Source organism: Gopherus evgoodei, chromosome 9 (assembly GCF_007399415.2).
Source record: "Gopherus evgoodei ecotype Sinaloan lineage chromosome 9, rGopEvg1_v1.p, whole genome shotgun sequence".
Taxonomy (NCBI): Eukaryota; Metazoa; Chordata; order Testudines; family Testudinidae; genus Gopherus; species Gopherus evgoodei.
Genome location: NC_044330.1, coordinates 18,628,146 through 18,646,879, shown reverse-complemented (window position 1 = coordinate 18,646,879; position 18,734 = coordinate 18,628,146). Strand labels below are relative to the sequence as shown.

The 18,734-nt window shown below is 39.0% G+C and overlaps 1 protein-coding gene across 1 annotated transcript in view; it reads right to left on the bottom strand.

Annotated features, from left to right (window-relative positions):
• WDR49 (WD repeat domain 49) overlaps positions 1-18,734 on the bottom strand; it is a 65,799-nt gene that overhangs the window by 2,245 nt on the left and 44,820 nt on the right. Inside the window, exons 11-18 of the mRNA XM_030575777.1 lie at positions 15,453-15,583; positions 13,380-13,478; positions 11,753-11,911; positions 10,645-10,832; positions 10,029-10,226; positions 7,410-7,606; positions 4,268-4,377; positions 2,786-2,932 (exon numbers count right to left, since the gene is read on the bottom strand). Of these exons, the coding sequence (XP_030431637.1) occupies positions 2,786-2,932; positions 4,268-4,377; positions 7,410-7,606; positions 10,029-10,226; positions 10,645-10,832; positions 11,753-11,911; positions 13,380-13,478; positions 15,453-15,583 (1,229 nt within the window). The remainder of the gene's footprint in view (positions 1-2,785; positions 2,933-4,267; positions 4,378-7,409; positions 7,607-10,028; positions 10,227-10,644; positions 10,833-11,752; positions 11,912-13,379; positions 13,479-15,452; positions 15,584-18,734) is intronic.

Sequence of the window (18,734 nt, the reverse complement as noted above, 5' to 3'; positions counted from 1 at the left end):
TATTGACCTCAATGGGTTTTGGACAAGATCCTTAATGATTTAAAGGATTAGAATTTTAAATAATTTACCATATTCTGATATTAAACAGAACCAGAAACAAAGGTAAATGGAGAAAAGACTAATTAATACGTTATCTGTGTTTAATACATAACTAACTTGCAATTTACTAACTGGCAAATTTCTGAAGAAATTAGAGAGCAGTTCTAAAATCATTCAGAATATATTTGGAGTTTACAGTTTATTATATCTAGGTATTTGTCTGAGTGTGAATAATCTTGACTATGATTTGTTGTTATTAATACTTAGGGAAACAACTGAGCATTTAGTTCCTGATCCAAAGGCCACTTAAGTCAATGGAAGTGTTTCCATTGGCTTCAATGGGTTTGGGAGCAGGAAATCAAACAGAGTAAGGGTTAGACTTTGCAAGTGGACCCACACATGCAGATCTGTGCATTCATGCAAATTCCCTACCTCACAGGGGTTTTGCGAGGATAAATACACTTTCAGGTTGTAAGGTGGTCAGATCCGACAGTGGTGGGGGCTATATAAGTGCCTTGGACAGGCAGAATTCCCATGACATCAGTAGGACTCTGCACAAGATCAATGGTGCGCTTGTGCACAGGCCTTAATTGAACAAGATAATCAAGCACATGCCTAACCTTCATGGGACTTCAATATGGCTACTAATGTGCTTACAATAAGTCACTTGCTTAAGTATGTGCAAGATAAGGCCTAACTGTTGACATTTTAAAAAAAATTCTCACCTGTATTTTGGCAACTGATAGCCCATAACTTCTAATTGACACAAATGTGACTGACCCAACAAGAATCTATATTAAAGATCCATGTTTGGCTAATAGTTGCTTTCCCAGATTAGTGAGATGCCATCACCACTTTATTATATACTTTGATTTACTAAGTGTTATGTTTGTGACATTTGATCGTTAGTTTTATTACTTTTGTACCTACCAAATTACACCTCATTCAATTCTTATTACACATTGGATCCCACTCTTTCCTTTTTGTGATTTTATGTTATTTTGGTTAACAGAATAGAATGTACATATCAAAATGTAAAATCTGCTTCTTTAGTCTACGCATCATGAATTTCAGTTGGATTAATGAATCAGTCATACATAAATATAACTCTACTATTCCACACCTGAATCTTTCACAGGAGCAAGACAGAGACAAAGCGAGGGAGAGACAGAGAACACCAGTAGGTTGGTAAACATACACTGTGAGAAAAAAAGATATTTTTACCAGATGGCAACAAGCACCTGACTAGTAAATGAAGTTCATGTGGCAGTTAATCCAACTTCAAGATATAGATTACAGAAGCAATTTTTAAAATTAAAATGTGGACGTGCAATGCCAAAATTTGGCCTTGCTGATTCAGCTGCAAAGGCTTTCATTTAATTGGTTCATCCCCCTGACACACAAACACTATCAATGCTTTCCTCATACTTGTCAATTGTCCCCTGCTATCTGGCTCTCACAAACCTGACAGTAACTCACCTATAACCATAAATTATTGACATTAAAATTGCTAAATTTTGTAGATAAGCCTTATCAAATAAATATTACAATGATGTGTTTTACAACAAGCCCTAAATGCTACAGTAGGATGGTTAGCAGTGATGTTTCAACATCAGAATTTCTGAAGGAGCAGCAGAAAGGAGAAGCATTAGGGAATCATCATGGAAAGTGCCAGAGAGATTGCAGTCACAATAAACAATCAGACAACCAATTTTCTTTATGGATCAACACTTAAGCAGTTTCATAAACCTTGTCAAAAAAGTCAGCTTGATTTTGTGTGGGAAGGAAAAGTGTAGGTTGTCAAGAGGTACAAACAACCCATATATATTTTAAAGAACAGTCCGATGTAATAATTATTTTACTGAGGATCTATTTTGTGATTGTTTTGTAGGAATATGTAAAGCACAGTGTAGTGGCCCAAGGGCACTCTGTAATGATAGAGTATAGCAGTAAATGTTATCTCCAGTCAGCCTGCATAGAACTGCTCTGCACTTATCTTCTCACCATTTCCCTCCTTGTTTCATTGAATTTTTAGTTTTCATGAGTGCTTTTGCTATTGCCAGCATCTGAAGATTCAGAAGTTGGGTGCGAAAAGCTGACTGAAGAATTGTCTCTTTTTACCATTTCTTGAATGGGGCTACATCAGAAATGGCATTGTTCTGCATGCTTACCTAGAGACCTTTCTGCCCCATGTGTCAACTCCTGTCTTTTTTTGATTGTCAGTGGGAAGGAGACCAGTGTGTGTTATGAAAATTTCCTTAAAGGGGGACTCCTCAGCATGCTACCAGAAACATCCCACTTTATGGGGACACAAATCAGCTTAGCAGAAATTCACTGGTATTGCCTTCCAAATCTCTCTCTCTCACACTGGGATCGGTTTGTCAAAACCTGTTAAAAATAAGATTGTTCTTTTCTGCCAAGAACAGAATCAGAAGTGAATGCTTCAGAGTAATCCTGTCAATGAACATTTAGGGCCTGATTCAAAACCTACTGAAGGAAAGACCTCCCATTGACATAGACTGCGGTAGACTTTGGATCAAGCCCTTACAAAATAAGAAGCTGTTCAAATAGGATTATGTGTCCTGCTGCTGTGTTGAAGCCCCAGATCAGCAACTAAGCAATAAATCTCAGAGTTCTCTATTACCTTCATCTTATTTTCTCACAGATCGCAAAAGCTAGTGACCTTTATTTTTGCCTTTCTGTACTGAAAGCTGGAGTAATGTGAATATAATCAAGGTCTACTTACTTTCTGAAAGAGTAGGGAGCTTCAGATTTTCAGGGCACTTCTTCTCAGTCATTTCCCTGAAGTATTTGTCAGGGTTTAGAACAAAGTCAGGCTTGTTCATTTCAATAACTGCCTCAAGGGCTCCAATATTTAATGACCTAAAAGTTCCTTTAAAATAGCAGCATTATTGAAAAAACAGAATTAATTCCACATTGTATTGTATTTCTAAGATATGATAACTTCTCTTGTCTATCTTCATTCATATTACTCCACTTGTGCTGCTATAATACTCAGAGACAAGAAACATTCAGCTGTACAGAATAAATCCATGATCATTTTTATTTGAAACAACCAGAGAAAGCTCAGGAAAGCTGATTCTTAGCTGAGAATTTAAGGGGGAAAAAAACCACCCAGTTTTCACTTGGAAGTGACACTTTTCACCAGTAAATTTGGATATTCTCCAGTTTCTTCTCTATAATACATAACATCCTCCATAAAATACAGAGTAAAAATAGTTTCGCTTACCTATTTAAATAAAACCAAAGAAAATGGATCAGGTTTCTAAAGATAATTAACAATGTTAAGGGCCACCCACTTATTTTAGTTTTATCACTGAGAACAACAATGGGTCTATACTGTGAAATTCCAGATGCTAAAAGATTTTCAATTATTTCTTCAATATGTAATTCGAAGCAAACTACATTTGCACTTGATAAAAGTATATAATATTTATGTAGGACATCTCAACCAAATCAATGGTGCCCCAACCTCCTTTACGCTGCATTGGCCAAATTTGAAAGTACAGATGCCTAAAGTACACCTGTAAAAAATGAATGTGCCTCCACCCACAAATCCTGTAGCTCATTGAGTTCACTGCAGATTGGACCTATATATCTCCACCTGGATTCTTTCTGCAGGAGAGCAGGTTGTGTCTTAGTGTAGACATCTATTGTAAGTAGGGTGACCAGACATCCCGATAAAATCATGACTGTCCCGATTTTGAGGAGTTTGTCCTGCGTCCCGACCAGAGTATGGTCAGGATGCCATCTGTCCCGATATTTTGTTTCCTTGTCTTTGGTAGCAATTTGGCAGAGAGTCCTTTAGTCACGGATGGTCTTCGGCGGTATTTCGGCAGCAGGTGCTTTTGTCTTTGGTGGCAAGGTTTATTACCCCCCGTTGAAATACCGCCGAAGACCATCTGCAACTGAAGGGCTCTCTGCTGAATTACCACTGAACTCCCGGAGGGGTGAGTGTAAAAAAAAAAAGTCGCCCCCCCTCCCGCATGGCAGTCCCGATATTTTCCCCTTACCATCTGTTCACCCTAATTGTAAGATGGGCCAAGGAAGAGACTAGAACCATTATTAACTCCCTATCAGTAGAAAAATTCCATTACCTTTGGTTCTGGCTCAGGCTTGCTCCCAAGGAAAGACCCCATGAGATTCTGTACTTACAGATATGCAAGATAACAACTACTGAGGTTGTGAAGACAAAATGTCTGTTTACCAGTAGAGTTTTGCATGGTTTTCCCATTGAAGAATTTATGTTTCTTTCCTTTCTGGATTTTGCTTTCTTTATATTTTTTACCCAATATCGTCTTTTCCCATGGACTGATCCTAGGAAGATACAAGTGACTCTTTTTGGCCAAAATTTAAATGCAAACACAAAATGATAGGCATCTATTTTGTCTCCTCCTGCAGTTTCTATTTTTATCCTTTGCCTGGCATATGTTATCATGCATTCAAAGGGTCACACCTTTCTGTGCCCATATATGCTGATTGTCAGAATATAGCGCATGTTTATAGCTCCATATGGCTTTTGTTTCAGTAACCAGATGAAATATGACTACATATAATCTTATAGGGCCTGATTAGAAGTCTATTGAAATCAATAGAAAGGCTTTCATTGACTTCAATGGGTTTTGGATTGGGCCCATAGTCATTTTTATTATTCATGTGTAAAATGACTATCTAAAGATTGCAAAAATCTCTTTATAGTGAATGAGAGTTTTCTTTCACTAAGATCCCATGAGAGAAAGCATTTTTAGGCCATTTACCAAGACTCCGATCCATCCTCCTAGACTCAGAGAGTAAGCTCTTTTTCTTGTGACTATAACTGGGCAGAGAAAGGTAATTCTGTTTCGCAGAGGATTTCAAAATTTGGAACAAAACCCCAACATTTTGAAGGTCTCTGAAAAAGGGAGTGTAGTACCAGCTCTGGGGCCTTGTAGCCTACCCAGAGCTGTAGATCTGGAGCCCCAGACTGCCAAGGAACTGGGCCAATGGGCTAGCAGGAAACTTGGCAGGCAGGTTTTCGTTGGAACTTTGGCAAAAATGGAACGCTCTCTGTGAAATGTTATTGGAATTTATATAACCAGCACTACTTTCCATCCAGACTCACTCTCATTCTATTAAAAAATAATAAATATGAATAGCCTACTACCTGAGCTACAGCCTCATGATATTATAGGTCTACAAAGAGAACAAGCTGTAAAGGAGTGTCACTGTATCTTTAATGCTTTGGAACCACATCAACATGTTCTAGCAATAAGTACTAAGAGGCCCCACTTCTGATGCATCTGGCCCGACTGAAGATGTAATTGCTCCCAAGACTACATACTAGTGAAATATTTACTAGAGTACACAAACACCATTCTCCTTTCTCATATGCTTGTAAAGAGGAATTAGAATTGGAACAATTCCACCTCTTTGTCTTCAGGTGCTTCTGAAAAAAATCAGCTCTCTCTCAGGAGAAGTCTATTAAACCACCTGTTCTGCTCCAGGGTAGAAGGGAAATCTAGCATTTCTCCAAGCACACATTAGGTATGTTTCTGAAAATAGAAGAATCTGCAATCTTACTGAATCCAGAGATTTTGCTGGGGAGCATTTGGAGCATGCTTAAGGCAAGGTATGTTCTCATAGTTATACTGCAGTGGTTAAACTTGGATTATTTTATATTTATTATTTTCTATGAAAATATTAAAACCTGTAGATATTGGGTCTGATTCAGATGTCATTTACCACAGAGTAAATCAGGAGCTACTGTACTGAAATGGCTGGAATTGCTTTAAGATTAGAACAATCTCCATTATACTTAAAGATGCTGCTCATCACAATAAATACTTATCACTTGCTCTTTAATCTTTAAGAATGTACTGCTATGCTCTGCACAAACAATCTTATCTGTCACAAAAATGCTGTTAATTTTAATCCATTTTGGTCATACTTTGTTGACATTATGTGACATTTCTAATAATCTCGTGTAAGAATATAACCTTTTAAAATCTTTTATTAATGTAAATGTTTCATGCTATTACATTCAGGAAATTATTTAAGCCAAAGAAAGACTTGTGTACAGTTTAATTTTACTGCGCTTATGCCTTGACACAGTCCATGTTACAAAGAGTCATTACAGTTTTAAACATTTAGGAGTACACTGTATTTTCTCAGAGATATACACCTAACTATCTGAGCATTAAGAACAAATACAAACCCTTGGAATGGGAGGTAATGAATTGCATGCTTATTATGGTTATGATAGAAGGAACAGTGTAGTCTAAAAATATCTCTCTAAAGCAGCATAAAATTTGTCAGGAAGTAATCCAGTTATGGAGAGTTTTAAAATGCTTAACAAACTAATACAGACCACGCTAGGGCTCATTAATAGGAAAGAAGCATGGCCTAGTGCAGTGTTTCCCAAACTGGGGTCTCCACTTGTGTAGGGAAAGCCCCTGGCGGGCTGGGCCGGTTTCTGTACCTGCCGCGTCCACAGGTTAGGCCAATCACAGCTCCCACTGACCGAGGTTCACCGCTCCAGGCCAATGAGGACTGCGGGAAATGGCGACCAGCAACTCCCTTGGCCGACACTACTTCCAGCAACTCCCATTGGCCTTGAGAAGCGAACCACGGCCAGTGGGAGCCGCTATCGGCTGGACCTGTGGACGCAGCAGGTAAACAAACCGGTCCAGCCCACCAGGGGCTTTCCCTGCACAAGCGGCATCCCAAGTTTGGGAAACACTGGCCTAGTGAATTAAGCATTGACTTGGACTCAGGATACCTGAGCTCTGCTTCCAGGTCTTCCACTGGCTTGCTGTGTCAGTTCACCTCTTTGTCTCAGTTATAAAGTATATAAAACAGTAATATAATGGAGGAAAATAGAAAGTATAATCATACTTAACCCCTTCATAAAGCATTCTGAGATTTACTGATGAACAGAAAGAGCGAGGTGGTATTATAACATAGGAGCACTCCAGGAGGAATTCCATGCAGAGACGCTGAGGCTCTGTCCCTTCAAAGGGTATGTGATTTTCTGACAGAAAAAACACTTTTGTAAAACTTATATTTTCTGTGGGGAAATTTCGATTTTGCCAAAAAAAATAAAAATTGATTTTCCATCAGGCAACAAAGCACAATGAAACATTTGAGTTTTGGGAATGTAGAAACATTTCATTTTGATCAAAAATGAAGAAATAAAACATTTTGAAAATTCTAAATAAAAATGGTTTGGAATTTCTGTTCCACAATAAATAAATAAGTAAACACATACATAACAAAAAGCAACTTTTTTATCTCGATTTGGATGAAAACAAAAGTTTAAAAAAATATGCCAAAGCCTGCCATTGCAAAGCCCCTTTTGATAAATTACTTACATGTTTACAGATTCCTCTTTGTCTTCCATACCAAGTATTGCTTGTTCCAGGGGTTTAGGAGATGGCTCTCCTCCAAAAACAGGGGCTTCTTTTTTCTTTAGAACATCATCCTTTTCTTCCCTTCGGCCCATATTTTCATCTTGATTTTGCTCTCCTTTAGGGTGGGAAGGAGCATTTTCAATTCGCCAGTGCTCTTCCTAATTAGCAGAGCAGAAAGCATTTTAAAGCCGCTCAGAATTAGAACTATTTCTTACTACTTTTTTTTAAAAAACTCTTTCATAAGGAAGTACCCCCAGATGCAAAGTTTTAAGACAGCTATTGATTTTCATCATTTTCCTGCATATTTATGTAAGCAACTGTTTCCCTGGATCCAGATCCATATTATTTACATTATAGTACCTCATAGAGAAGTTGTGAGCAACCTGCGGCTCGTCAGGGTAATCTGCTTGCGGGCTGCCAGTTAGTTTACATTTGCACAGTCGCCCGCAGCTCCCAGTGGCTGCGGTTCATCATTCCAGGCCAATGGGAGCGATAGGCAGCATATCCCTTTGGCTTGCGCTGCTTCCCGCAGCTCCCATTGGCCGGGAATGGCAACCGCGACCACTGGGAGCTGAAGGCAGCCGTGCAAATGTAAACAAAGTGTCTGGCGGTCCGCCAGCAGATTACCCTGACAGACCACGTGTGGCCCATAGGCTGCAGGTTGCCCACCACTGTCAGAGGCTACATCCAAGATTAGAGTCCCCATTGTGCTAGGCACTGTATAAAAACAGAGACTGAGACAAACACAAGAGCCTGCCTTGAAAAACTAACAATTTGAGCTAGTTCAACAAATTCCCCCCTCTCTGCACTCGCTGAAAATATAGTTTAGTTTCTTGTGAAAATAATGTATACTTTGATTAAAATTTTCACATTGCTGATCAGAAAAATTGAAGACTCTCATAGCAATGTCAAATAATTTCTATTAAAAATGTCAGTTTTCTGTTTCAGCATTTCTGATTTGAAACTTTTTCAGAATTTTTCATTTCCCAAAACTTTCTGATATTTTGACTCTCTGTTCTTATTAGGAACAAAAACTAATTTCAAAAAGCCAAAATGTCCCCTCAAAGGGATAAATCCATTTTCCTAGCACCTCTACTAACAAACTTAACAGAAGCTGGTAACATTTTTAATGTTTTAGGCAGTGAAGAAATGAGTGACTATGATGGGTGGATAAACCCCATACTGGAGAGTTAAGGACACAGGAACAACTCTGGACCCAGAAAGCCCCATCCCCACAGCCCTGCTCCAGTGGGAGGAGGGACTCAAAAGAGTCGTCCTTCAGCACAGCAGGGTGGCAGGCAGAAAGAGGCAGAGCTGCATTCATTGCAGCAGAGGGACTACACCAGGGAGGCCTCCTCATGGGGATATCTACCGAACAGAGCCAGGAATCCCTAGCCTGCTGAGATCCCAAGATTGCCAAGGACAGCTACCAGTCATGACACACCCTGATGGTGGGAGCAGAGCCATAGGAAGGGACCCAGAGGACAGTGTTCACAGGACCACAGGTAGCAGATTCCTGCTTTATAGTGTTCAAGAGGACCCTGGGTGGGAAATCCGGTGGAGTGGGAGGACCCAGGTTCCCCTACCCTCATATCACTAGGTGGACTCTTACCATTAGGTGGGAAGGCTCATCCCACTCTTAGTGACTAAATATGATGCATTAAATTATTATTTATTCTTATTAGCGCTATGATGGTTTCACAATGTTACATCTGTTCTTAGAAAACATGTCTCCATGATTCAGATATTATCTACTGGAGCTGAAACATGGCTTCAGGAGTAGTGGTAGGTAAGAAAAAATCAGCGGTGACTAGATCTGGACAGTAAACGATTTTCCTGCCCTACAAAAGTTTTCCAAATCAGGAAGAGCAGAGACTTGAATCTGGGTCTCCCTAACCACTTTATCTCTGGCCCATTGGTACAAAGTTGTGCAGCTTCAAGAGGAGAGGTTGAGAGAAGCCTAACTTAGAATAGCCAGTAGCCTATGGTTTAAGTCAGTCACCTGAGCTGTGCAGACCCAGGTTCAAATCCCTGCTCTAAATCAGCTACTAGGAGGAGGGGAGTATCTTGTTTTGATCAGAAGTTCCACCTTGGACTTAAGAAGCCTTCCCAATAGAAGTTTTGTCAAAAAGCATTACATTTCCATAAAATGTTTTATCATTTTCCAACTAAAAACCATTTTGTGAGGAAATTCTGACCAGCTACAGTAGTGACTCAATCTTTGCCCAAAACTTGTGTGGGTCTGAAACCAAGCATTTTGAGCTTAAATAAAAAGTGTGAATAACTTCCTATCCACATGTTTGTTTTCATTTGCATTCTGTTTTCCCAGACAAGAATTCAGGTAGAAATGCTAAAATCTAAAGAGAAAATCTGTTCAAGATATTTCTGCTATGTCCTGCACAGAAATAGCAAACATGGATAAATTGAATGGCAGACCCCCACAGGACTGCTCTGGCAGTACAGAAGCTGATGTGAAGGAGCAGCAGTGAAGCAGTTAATTAAAAAGTCATCTCTCTGGAAGTGAAACATTCTGTGTCAGCCAGCATTACCCATAAGAGTTGCTAAGAGAAGTGTTTCTACCTGGCCAAATATTCCAATTGTTGTACCATACACATCACTAAGAACAACACTGCAGTCTGAAGAGGAGGAGAGGATGAGCAGGCAACTGCTTCGCACACAGGTCTCCAGATAAGTAACACAGTCATCGTGTGGCTGAAACGATCTTATCAGGGGAGGTGGCTGGGTTATCTTGTTCTCACTGGAACCAAGGCAGTAGTCCTGGTGAAAAGGAAATGGCAGTTATCTGAGGAAGGGGGATATTTTGGATCTGGAAATCTTCTGAGCAGGCTCCACAGCTTGCTGTGTGTGATAGATGGAGGGGCAAACCTGCCCTTGAAGGAAAGATGGGAGCAAATCTCTTTAAGGTTTTCTTCTCCCTGGGTTTTAAAGAAAAAATGTGACACTTCTGACAGTCAGGTTTTGTATTAGGTGCATGGCTATAGGCACCCCAGGGTCTGATCCAGCACCCACTGAAATCAATGGAAAGACTCCCACTGACTTTAGGCCTCAAGTTTGAAAATATTGGTCAATCTTTTTCCTTTGTTAGAAAACAGGTAAAACCCAGCTTATTTGCATGTATCCTGACAAATTGGGCACATGAGAAATACAAAAAGAGAATCAAATATTTTCCTTGTACCTGTATATTCCATATTTTCACCCATCCAGCTAGATCCCCCGTTATGAGGTATTGACTCGTTTTATCAATGGTCATGATAATGGATCCAGCTCTACTGTGGGCTTCAAACTCTGCCATGAGCTGGCTTTTCGAGGTATTCCAAAACCTAACATAGCCAGCACCTCCACATGAAACTAAGTTTGCTCCATCTAAAACACAGAAATGTGGCTGAATAAGCAGAAAGAATCATCAGCTTTCATTATTACAAGCATGAACTGTTATGCATGAACTCATATTTTTATTTTTGTCACTGTTTTAATATTGTGCAGAGCACCTTGGCACAGTAAATTCCAGTCACATGAAATATCTTTTACTCAATAGGTATTTGAGGTATGCAGTTCAGAGCAATACCAACAAAACAAAGTCTAGTACTAAAAACACTCTTTAGAGACCTGTTGTTAACCTTTTTCCATGAATATTATGATACACTGTAATCCTTATGTAACTAATTTTCTTTACCTTTCTTTCAAAAGGAACCCTGGTCAATCAATTTATTTTATAGATACAGAAAAGAAAAACCCTAAATATTGTTTTTAATAACAGATTTCCAGATAGTTTCAGATCAATCTGCAGATGCTTTCCAATGTTGACTCAGAAAATGCCTGGTTAAAGCAGCAGACATTATAATTTACATTCTTAAAGGCAGAGCTGCATATATCAGGTGTGAAACCAAATTCTGCCATGACTTGCATCCCTGCAAGCTCATTGACTTAAGTGGAACTGCAGGGGTTATAAATCAATACACAGTTTGGATCTCTGTATGTAGACAGGTTTCAGATACAAACCAGTTTTACTGGATTATTTAAATGTACTGTCAATATGAGTTTGGGGCAAATTAATTCAGATGACAATGAGAATGAATGCAAAACAAAAGAACATTGTTTGAAAAATATTCTAACATGCTATAGAAGTACTGTAAAGTCTTTTTTGAGGGGCAAGAAGGAAAGGAAACTGTGAAAGCAATAATCAATTATCATTATTAATAATGAGCTTTTCCAAGTACCGTTGTTCAGCATGGGCAAAGTAAGCAGAGCCAGGATTCAACTGTGTAGAAATTACTTTATGGTACCTGTCAATGAAATATTCTTTCTAGCTTCTAGGAATAGAAGCTTAGTAATAGCATTGTTGCACTTAGAGTCAGTGTCATAGAAGTCAGCTACAGACATTGTATGTCTTCTAGAGGATGTTCTTCGAGCAGATCTAAGTTGCTGTTGTAGTAACAGAGTATCTGTAAGAGATGTTCCCTATTATAGTCAATAAAAGGGATTTATGTGTATAAGTAGACATGTCAAAAACACTTCGCATCTGATTGTTTTCAATTTTTTTGTATCTGTTACTTTATGAATTCAAGCTAAATCTTTTGGATGTTCATGCTATTAAAACTATTTTTGTGAGCCAAATTCTGCCACCCGTACTCTTGGTGAGCAATATCTTATCCTGCAAGCTGCCCTTTGGATTTCAATGCACTATTCACAGAATAAGGTTTTTACTCAGCAGTAGAAACGGTGGATTCTGGCTTTATGAGATTTCCAGTCTCCTCTTTAATGAGCACAAACTATATTAACTAGCTCATTTTCTATTGCCAGCAGCTGTATCAATGAGTTGTGTACATAATTTGGACCATGAACAAATACCAATTTGAAGAGAAGCTTTCCCCAGTTATGGTGGGGGGAAAGGGGGCAGATCCTCAGAGAGTATAAAATGACATAGCTATATTCATGTCAGTGCAGATGTGCCAATTTACACTGTCTGAACATCTGACCCATGATCTCTGCGGAATGTTTACTGAACAGCAGGACCATTAAGGGTCACTTAGCTGTAATACGATCTGCACTGCCTGGCCCAGATCTTCATCTGATTAAAGTCAGCATGGTTCAATGCAGCTATGCCAATTTACATCAGTTTAAGATCTGCTCCTCTGGGGTTTAAACCCTTTAAAGATCAGAAAGCTCATATACTGGTAGTTCCTTTGCCATATCTACTGTATTCACAATATTTTAAGCATTTTCACTCTGAAGTGTATTGCTCATTATAAAGGGACAGTCCACCAGATATTCCTGCTGAGTAGTGTATGTGCAAGTAAGAAATGAATTTCAAGACATGATATATATATATTAAAGTTGGAGGAAACCTAAGGAAGTCTAAATAAGAACCACAGAAGGTTTTTTCCAAGCCATTTTCCTTATACTGAGATGTGCGCTGCCATAAAATGTACTACAGATTACAGTGGGGAATAATTATAGATTTCCAACTGGCATGGTGCTTAATATATGTTATGTCACTAGTCTGTGCAAACTGTCAATCCAGTGAAGTTTTCAGGTTCTGGGTAGCCTCAAGGGTAGCAGCCTCTGCAAGGTTCAGTTAGTATTATTTATTATCCAACACTGAACAAGGCAAAAATTAAGGGAATGCTCCCTGCTGAAGGTAATAATATAAAAATGCTGATGTAGATCTGTGACAAACAGAAGCAATAGCGTTGAGATGTATAGAGAATAAACTGAAGTGTATAAAGCAAGTACACTCTCAAGGCTGCTTTCTGTCACTCTGACAAGACAAAGGTATAAATAATCCCCCTAATCTCCACTCAATTATCAGTAAATTAGTGGCACACTTAATATTATATGCATAAGGCAAACGGTAGGTATGTTTTGCCTAGAGCCTGAAAGCAGTGCTGCTTCAATAAGATGCTCACTCACCCGATTTGGATTTCAGAGATTTTTGGGGATCCAGGTAAATTTTAAGGTAGGCATTTTCTGTACTATTATTCCAGACAACAATTTCACCATCACAGCTCCCTGAATTGGACAAAGAAAAGACAACACATTGTTACACTCACTAGCCAATCTTGATCTTTCAGGCAGCTAGAAGTATTTTATTGCCAACACAGCAATATTTTCACTTTTTACGTGATAGGTCACATGATAAGGATTAGCAGGGTTTGTATTCCCATGTATCTGTAACCTTTCGATGTTTAATCCTCTCTTACAAAGGTTCCTGTAAAGAAAACATTTCTCTGGTTTTACAGAAAAACAGGCTATGGAAAAATTGACAGATTTTCTAAGCAGTCTAGTGGATTCAGATGCATATCTTCCATTAGTTGTAATGTGTCCAAATCCCCTACAATGCTTTGAAAATCTACCAATTCACAAAACAAAAAGTAACAGATCTCAGACCTCAGCCAAAGCTACCTTTAGTCATAAGCAGCACAAATGACTTTCTGGAGACCTGTGATTTTAGGTAGATTCAGCAACTAATGGCTGGAATCTATCTGCCATCAGAAGGACTGAATGAGTATGATGGCTGAAGTTCTAATTCTTGCTTTCAGTTTAACAAAACATAAGGTCAGACTTGCCCTGATTTGACAAACTAAGCTGTTTACCATACATTGGACCTGATGCTATTCTCATTTCCACTGGGGTAGTTCACAAGTAGTCACCGGAGATGCATCTGTATGAGCTCATTGTACAGCTACATCTACATTTGGAGCTGAGCAGGCTTCTCATGGAGCTAGTGCACTAAAAATAGTCGCGTAGCCACAGTAACGTGGGCAGTGGCTGGTTCAAAGCCAAACTAGAGCTAAGATTCAGTTTAAGACTGGAAGATGCCAAAATCTTGAGAGCTGATATTATATGTCAGGCACCCTGGGTTTAAATATTACACAATTAGCTGCTCTTACAAGATTTCTGCCACATGCAAACCAACCAAATAAATAAATAAATAAATAAAAATAAATCTCTCCCAGTTTTTTTATCTAACTGATAATCAAACCACTGGTTTGGACTCAGAAATTTGATTCAGAGCCTTTTCTCAGCTCTTTGCATAAAACCATCTTTCCCCTGGACTTGAGGTTCTGGCTTATATCTAGTAGCAATAAGCATTTTACTATCTGAGGATTATTTAGTGACTTATGGCCTCAAATTTGACTCTAGTAAGAAATCCATATCACAAAGCTTACACTTCTTAGCCATCTCAGATAGTGCCCATGCTAAGGACAGAGGTCATCAGGGATAGCTATTCAGTATCCTTCACAAGCACCAGATTCGAAAGGAGCCAAACCCTGCATCCCTCTCTCTATCCTCCCATGACGATCAGCAACAATCAAACCAGGGATCTTCAGCACAAACCCTAGCCACTTGGGTTGAGGAATAACTCCTTTAGCTGTTTGTAAGTAGCAGGCTGTTCCTGAACCACAAACTACAATTGATTACATTTCCACTGAATTCAAGTGAAGAATAAGTCTATATGCCACTGTATTTAACTCAATTTATTATAACTGTGCCCTCTCCTCAAAAAAAGAACCCACAACATTCTAGTGTATGTAATTTTTGGTAAACTGAACCATTTATTCTCAATCTTTTTCTATTATTTAAGTCCTGATAACTCCAATCACCACCTCCATAGAATTCCCACTGAATCCAGGATAATAGGCCTCCTATTATAAATGTTTTCAAGCTTTAGTACATGAAAAATATCTAGGTTTAATCATTCTGTTCAGATTTGAAAAATATGGGGTGGACTTCCCTGTCCTTTTCTCCAATGAGAGTCTGATGTAACCCCATTGAAGCATATTGAAATTCATTGGCATAAAACAGAAGAGAACTAAAAGTGTGCTTTTCCTGTCTTCATAAGATGTTCTAATTTGTTCACATTTGTAAGTTATGTACCTCAGCTACACCAGCCCATGCAGTAACAGAGTCGGCCTTGCATAATAATGATGTCCCCAAATCCCAATTCCTGGATGATATAATAGGCAATAAATATTAGGGTACCTGTAACTAGAGTATGTGGAGGCAAAAATGCAGCACATAGGATGTCATCTTGATGCTGCACTCCTCCTTTCCATTCTGCAGGCAGAACAAAATACTGAGTCAAGTTGCTCAGTCGGAAGACAGTAATTATTCTAATAAAAGAGACATAAAAACAAAAGAAAAGCATACGTGAATCTAGTCATATTTGACCAATTCAAAAAATGTCATTGGTATCTTTTTAATATAATCATTTACACTAATAATCTTTAGTGGGAAAATTTAAAAGCTCTGTCCTTTCACTTTCCTTTGCCACTGAAATTCTTCTGTGTTACAATCCAAGCATGATACTTTTAGCAGCTATTGTTCTATCACTCTGCCAATACAAAATGCTGAATCTGGCCCCATCATAACATACTGTTCCCTGCAGCGTTAGTATTAAGGGAATATACACTAACCAGAGCTGAGACATTATGAAACGTTTTACTGATTCTAGAAAGTGTGGAAAATACAATAAAATCAAACCTGCAGATTTTGACATTTCATTTGTCAAAAACTCCAAAACACATGGGATGTCATCTTCTTTCTCAAGACCTCACTTAAAATCTTTCACAGCAAGAATTTCACTTCCACATCTTCCAGTTGGGGATACAGCAAAAACTAAGCAAAACTGATGTCCATATCCTAAATGAAGGAATTGGTCCTGCTTCCACTGAAATCAATGAGAATTTTCCCATTGATTCCATTGTGGTCAGCACCACACGAAGCGTCACTATTTGCAATAATGCAAAATCCAGCATTTCTTGATTTGTGTGTGGTCACTAGTCTTAATGACCAATGTACTTCATATTAACTGATGTAAAACATCAAAATTATCATTCGCTTCTCCTTCCCAGTGACAGAGCAAACACTCTTTTTCATGGCATGTGTTGGCTTTAAATTAGAGATTGTTATTTAATAGAATGTAAGAAGGCCACCACTAAATCCATCTCACTTAGATTCACAGATCAGGCATCTGACCCACTGATATAAAGATGATGGTTTGTGACAGAGAACTGTACTGGGGTTATGACTTCTAGAGTAAAAAAGTTTTTGATAGTGCCAGTTTCTCTTGGCTGTAGCTTAAGATAAATTTAGTACAACATCATACCACCTATGAGACAATGGCATAAGATAAACACTACAACATCATTTTCACCACCTGCAGCCCCACTCCAAATGGTTCCACACAAGTAGACCCCTGCACTCACATAGAGCTTAATGAAAACCAATGAGGTTTCCCTGGCAACAAGGCTGCACCCATGCAGAGTTCTTTGAAGCAGGCAGGAGGTGATGAATATGGTCAAAATTGCCAACTTCTATTTACCCACAGTCTGACAGGGAACAAATTGAACCAGCTAACAAAAATTCTGCCTCCAATGCATCACAGTTGGATGAAATCCATTGGGTAAAGTTAGCACCTCTGCCTTGTCTATCAGAGGGGTGATGGCATATGATAGTCTTTGAAGATAAGCAATCATTCCCAAAAAGATCTGAGAGAGGAAATGTGATATATATAATTCAGTTAATCGCTACCAACCAGAAGTGGAGTGTGGGGGCAGGAGTAGTAACAAATACCTGATCATCACTTTCTGGAAGGACAATCAGAAAAAGGGCTTGTTTCATGATTGGCAAAGTCAGTGCCGCTGTGATCAATGCAGCGGCATCAATTTAATGGCTCTGGTGAAGACACGATAAGTTGACAGGAGAGCACTCTCCTGTCAATGTCAATACTCCTCCTCCCTGACAGGCAAAAGTTATGTTGATGGAGAGCGTCTCCCATGACATAGCATAGTGTAGACACTGCTGTAAGCCAATCTAAGCCACATCAATTTAACTAAGGTAACTTAGATCAACTTACCTTGTTAGTTTCAGGTCAGTGTCTTTGTCCTGGTCTAAAGTGATAGACTTTCAACAGGCTGCTGGGAAAAGCCCATGCAACCTTTGCTGAAGTGCAAGTCTTTCAGTCATGTCTAATTTATAGATTGTGACAACAGGATTTATCCTCACTGAATGAGGCTTTGCATAGCATCCAGTTCCAACTTGTTTTATTCTGCATAAGTTGATTTACACTGATTGTCTATTTCCAATGCCAAACAAAATATGGTCTATTTAAGAGTGCTGGTATCACTGGCTACTGTTGAAGAAAATTTGGCACTAGAGGCTGGTTTTCAGTATGGGGAGATCGATGCTGCTGCAATTGATGCAGTAGGGGTCGATTTAGCAGGTCTAGTGAAGACCCGCTAAATCAATGTTAGAGCTCTCTCTGGTCAACCCCAGGACTTCGCCTCTCCGAGAAAAGTAAGGTAAGTCACGAGGGCCTGATGAAATGCATTCTAGAATACTCAAGGAGCTGCCTGAGGAGATATCTGAGCCATTAGCAATTACCTTTGAAAAATCATGGAAGATGGGAGACATTCCAGAAGACTGTAAAAAAGCAAATATACTGACAATCTATAAAAATGGAGATAAGGACAACCCAGGGAATTACAGACCAATTAGCTTAATTTCTGTACCCAGAAAGATAATGGAGCAAATAATTAAGCAATCAGTTTGCAAACATCTAGAAGATAAGGTGATAAGCAACATGGATTTGTCAAAAACAAATCATATCAAACCGACCTGATAGCTTTCTTTGACAGTGTAACAAGCCTTGTGGATGGGAAGAAGCAATAGATGTGGTATATCTTGACCGTAGTAGAGCTTTTGATACTGTCTTGCACCACCTTCTCATAAACAAACTAGGGAAATGCAACCTAGATGGAGCTACTATAAGGTGGGTGCAAAACTGGTTGGAAAACCATTCCCAGAAAGTGGTTCAGTCATGCTGGAAAAACATAACAAGTGGGGTCCAGCAGGGATCAGTTCTGGGTCTGGTTCTCTTCAATATCTTCATCAATGATTTAGATAATGGCATAGAGAGTACACTTAAAAAGTTGTGGACAATACCAAGGTGGGAGGGGTTGAAAGTGCTTTGGCGGATAGGATTAAAATTCAAAATGATCTGGACAAACTGGAAAAATGGTCTGAAGTAAATAGGATGAAATTCAATAAGGATAAAAGCAAAGTACTCCATTTAGGAAGTAACAATCAGTTGCACACATACAAAATGGGAAATGACTGCCTAGGAAGGAGTTTATCTTGGGATCATAGTGGACCACTAGCTAAATATGAGTCAACACTAACATTGTTTAAAAAAAAATGAACATAATTCTGGGATGTATTAGCAGGAGTGTTATAAGTAAGATACAAGAAGTAATTCTACTC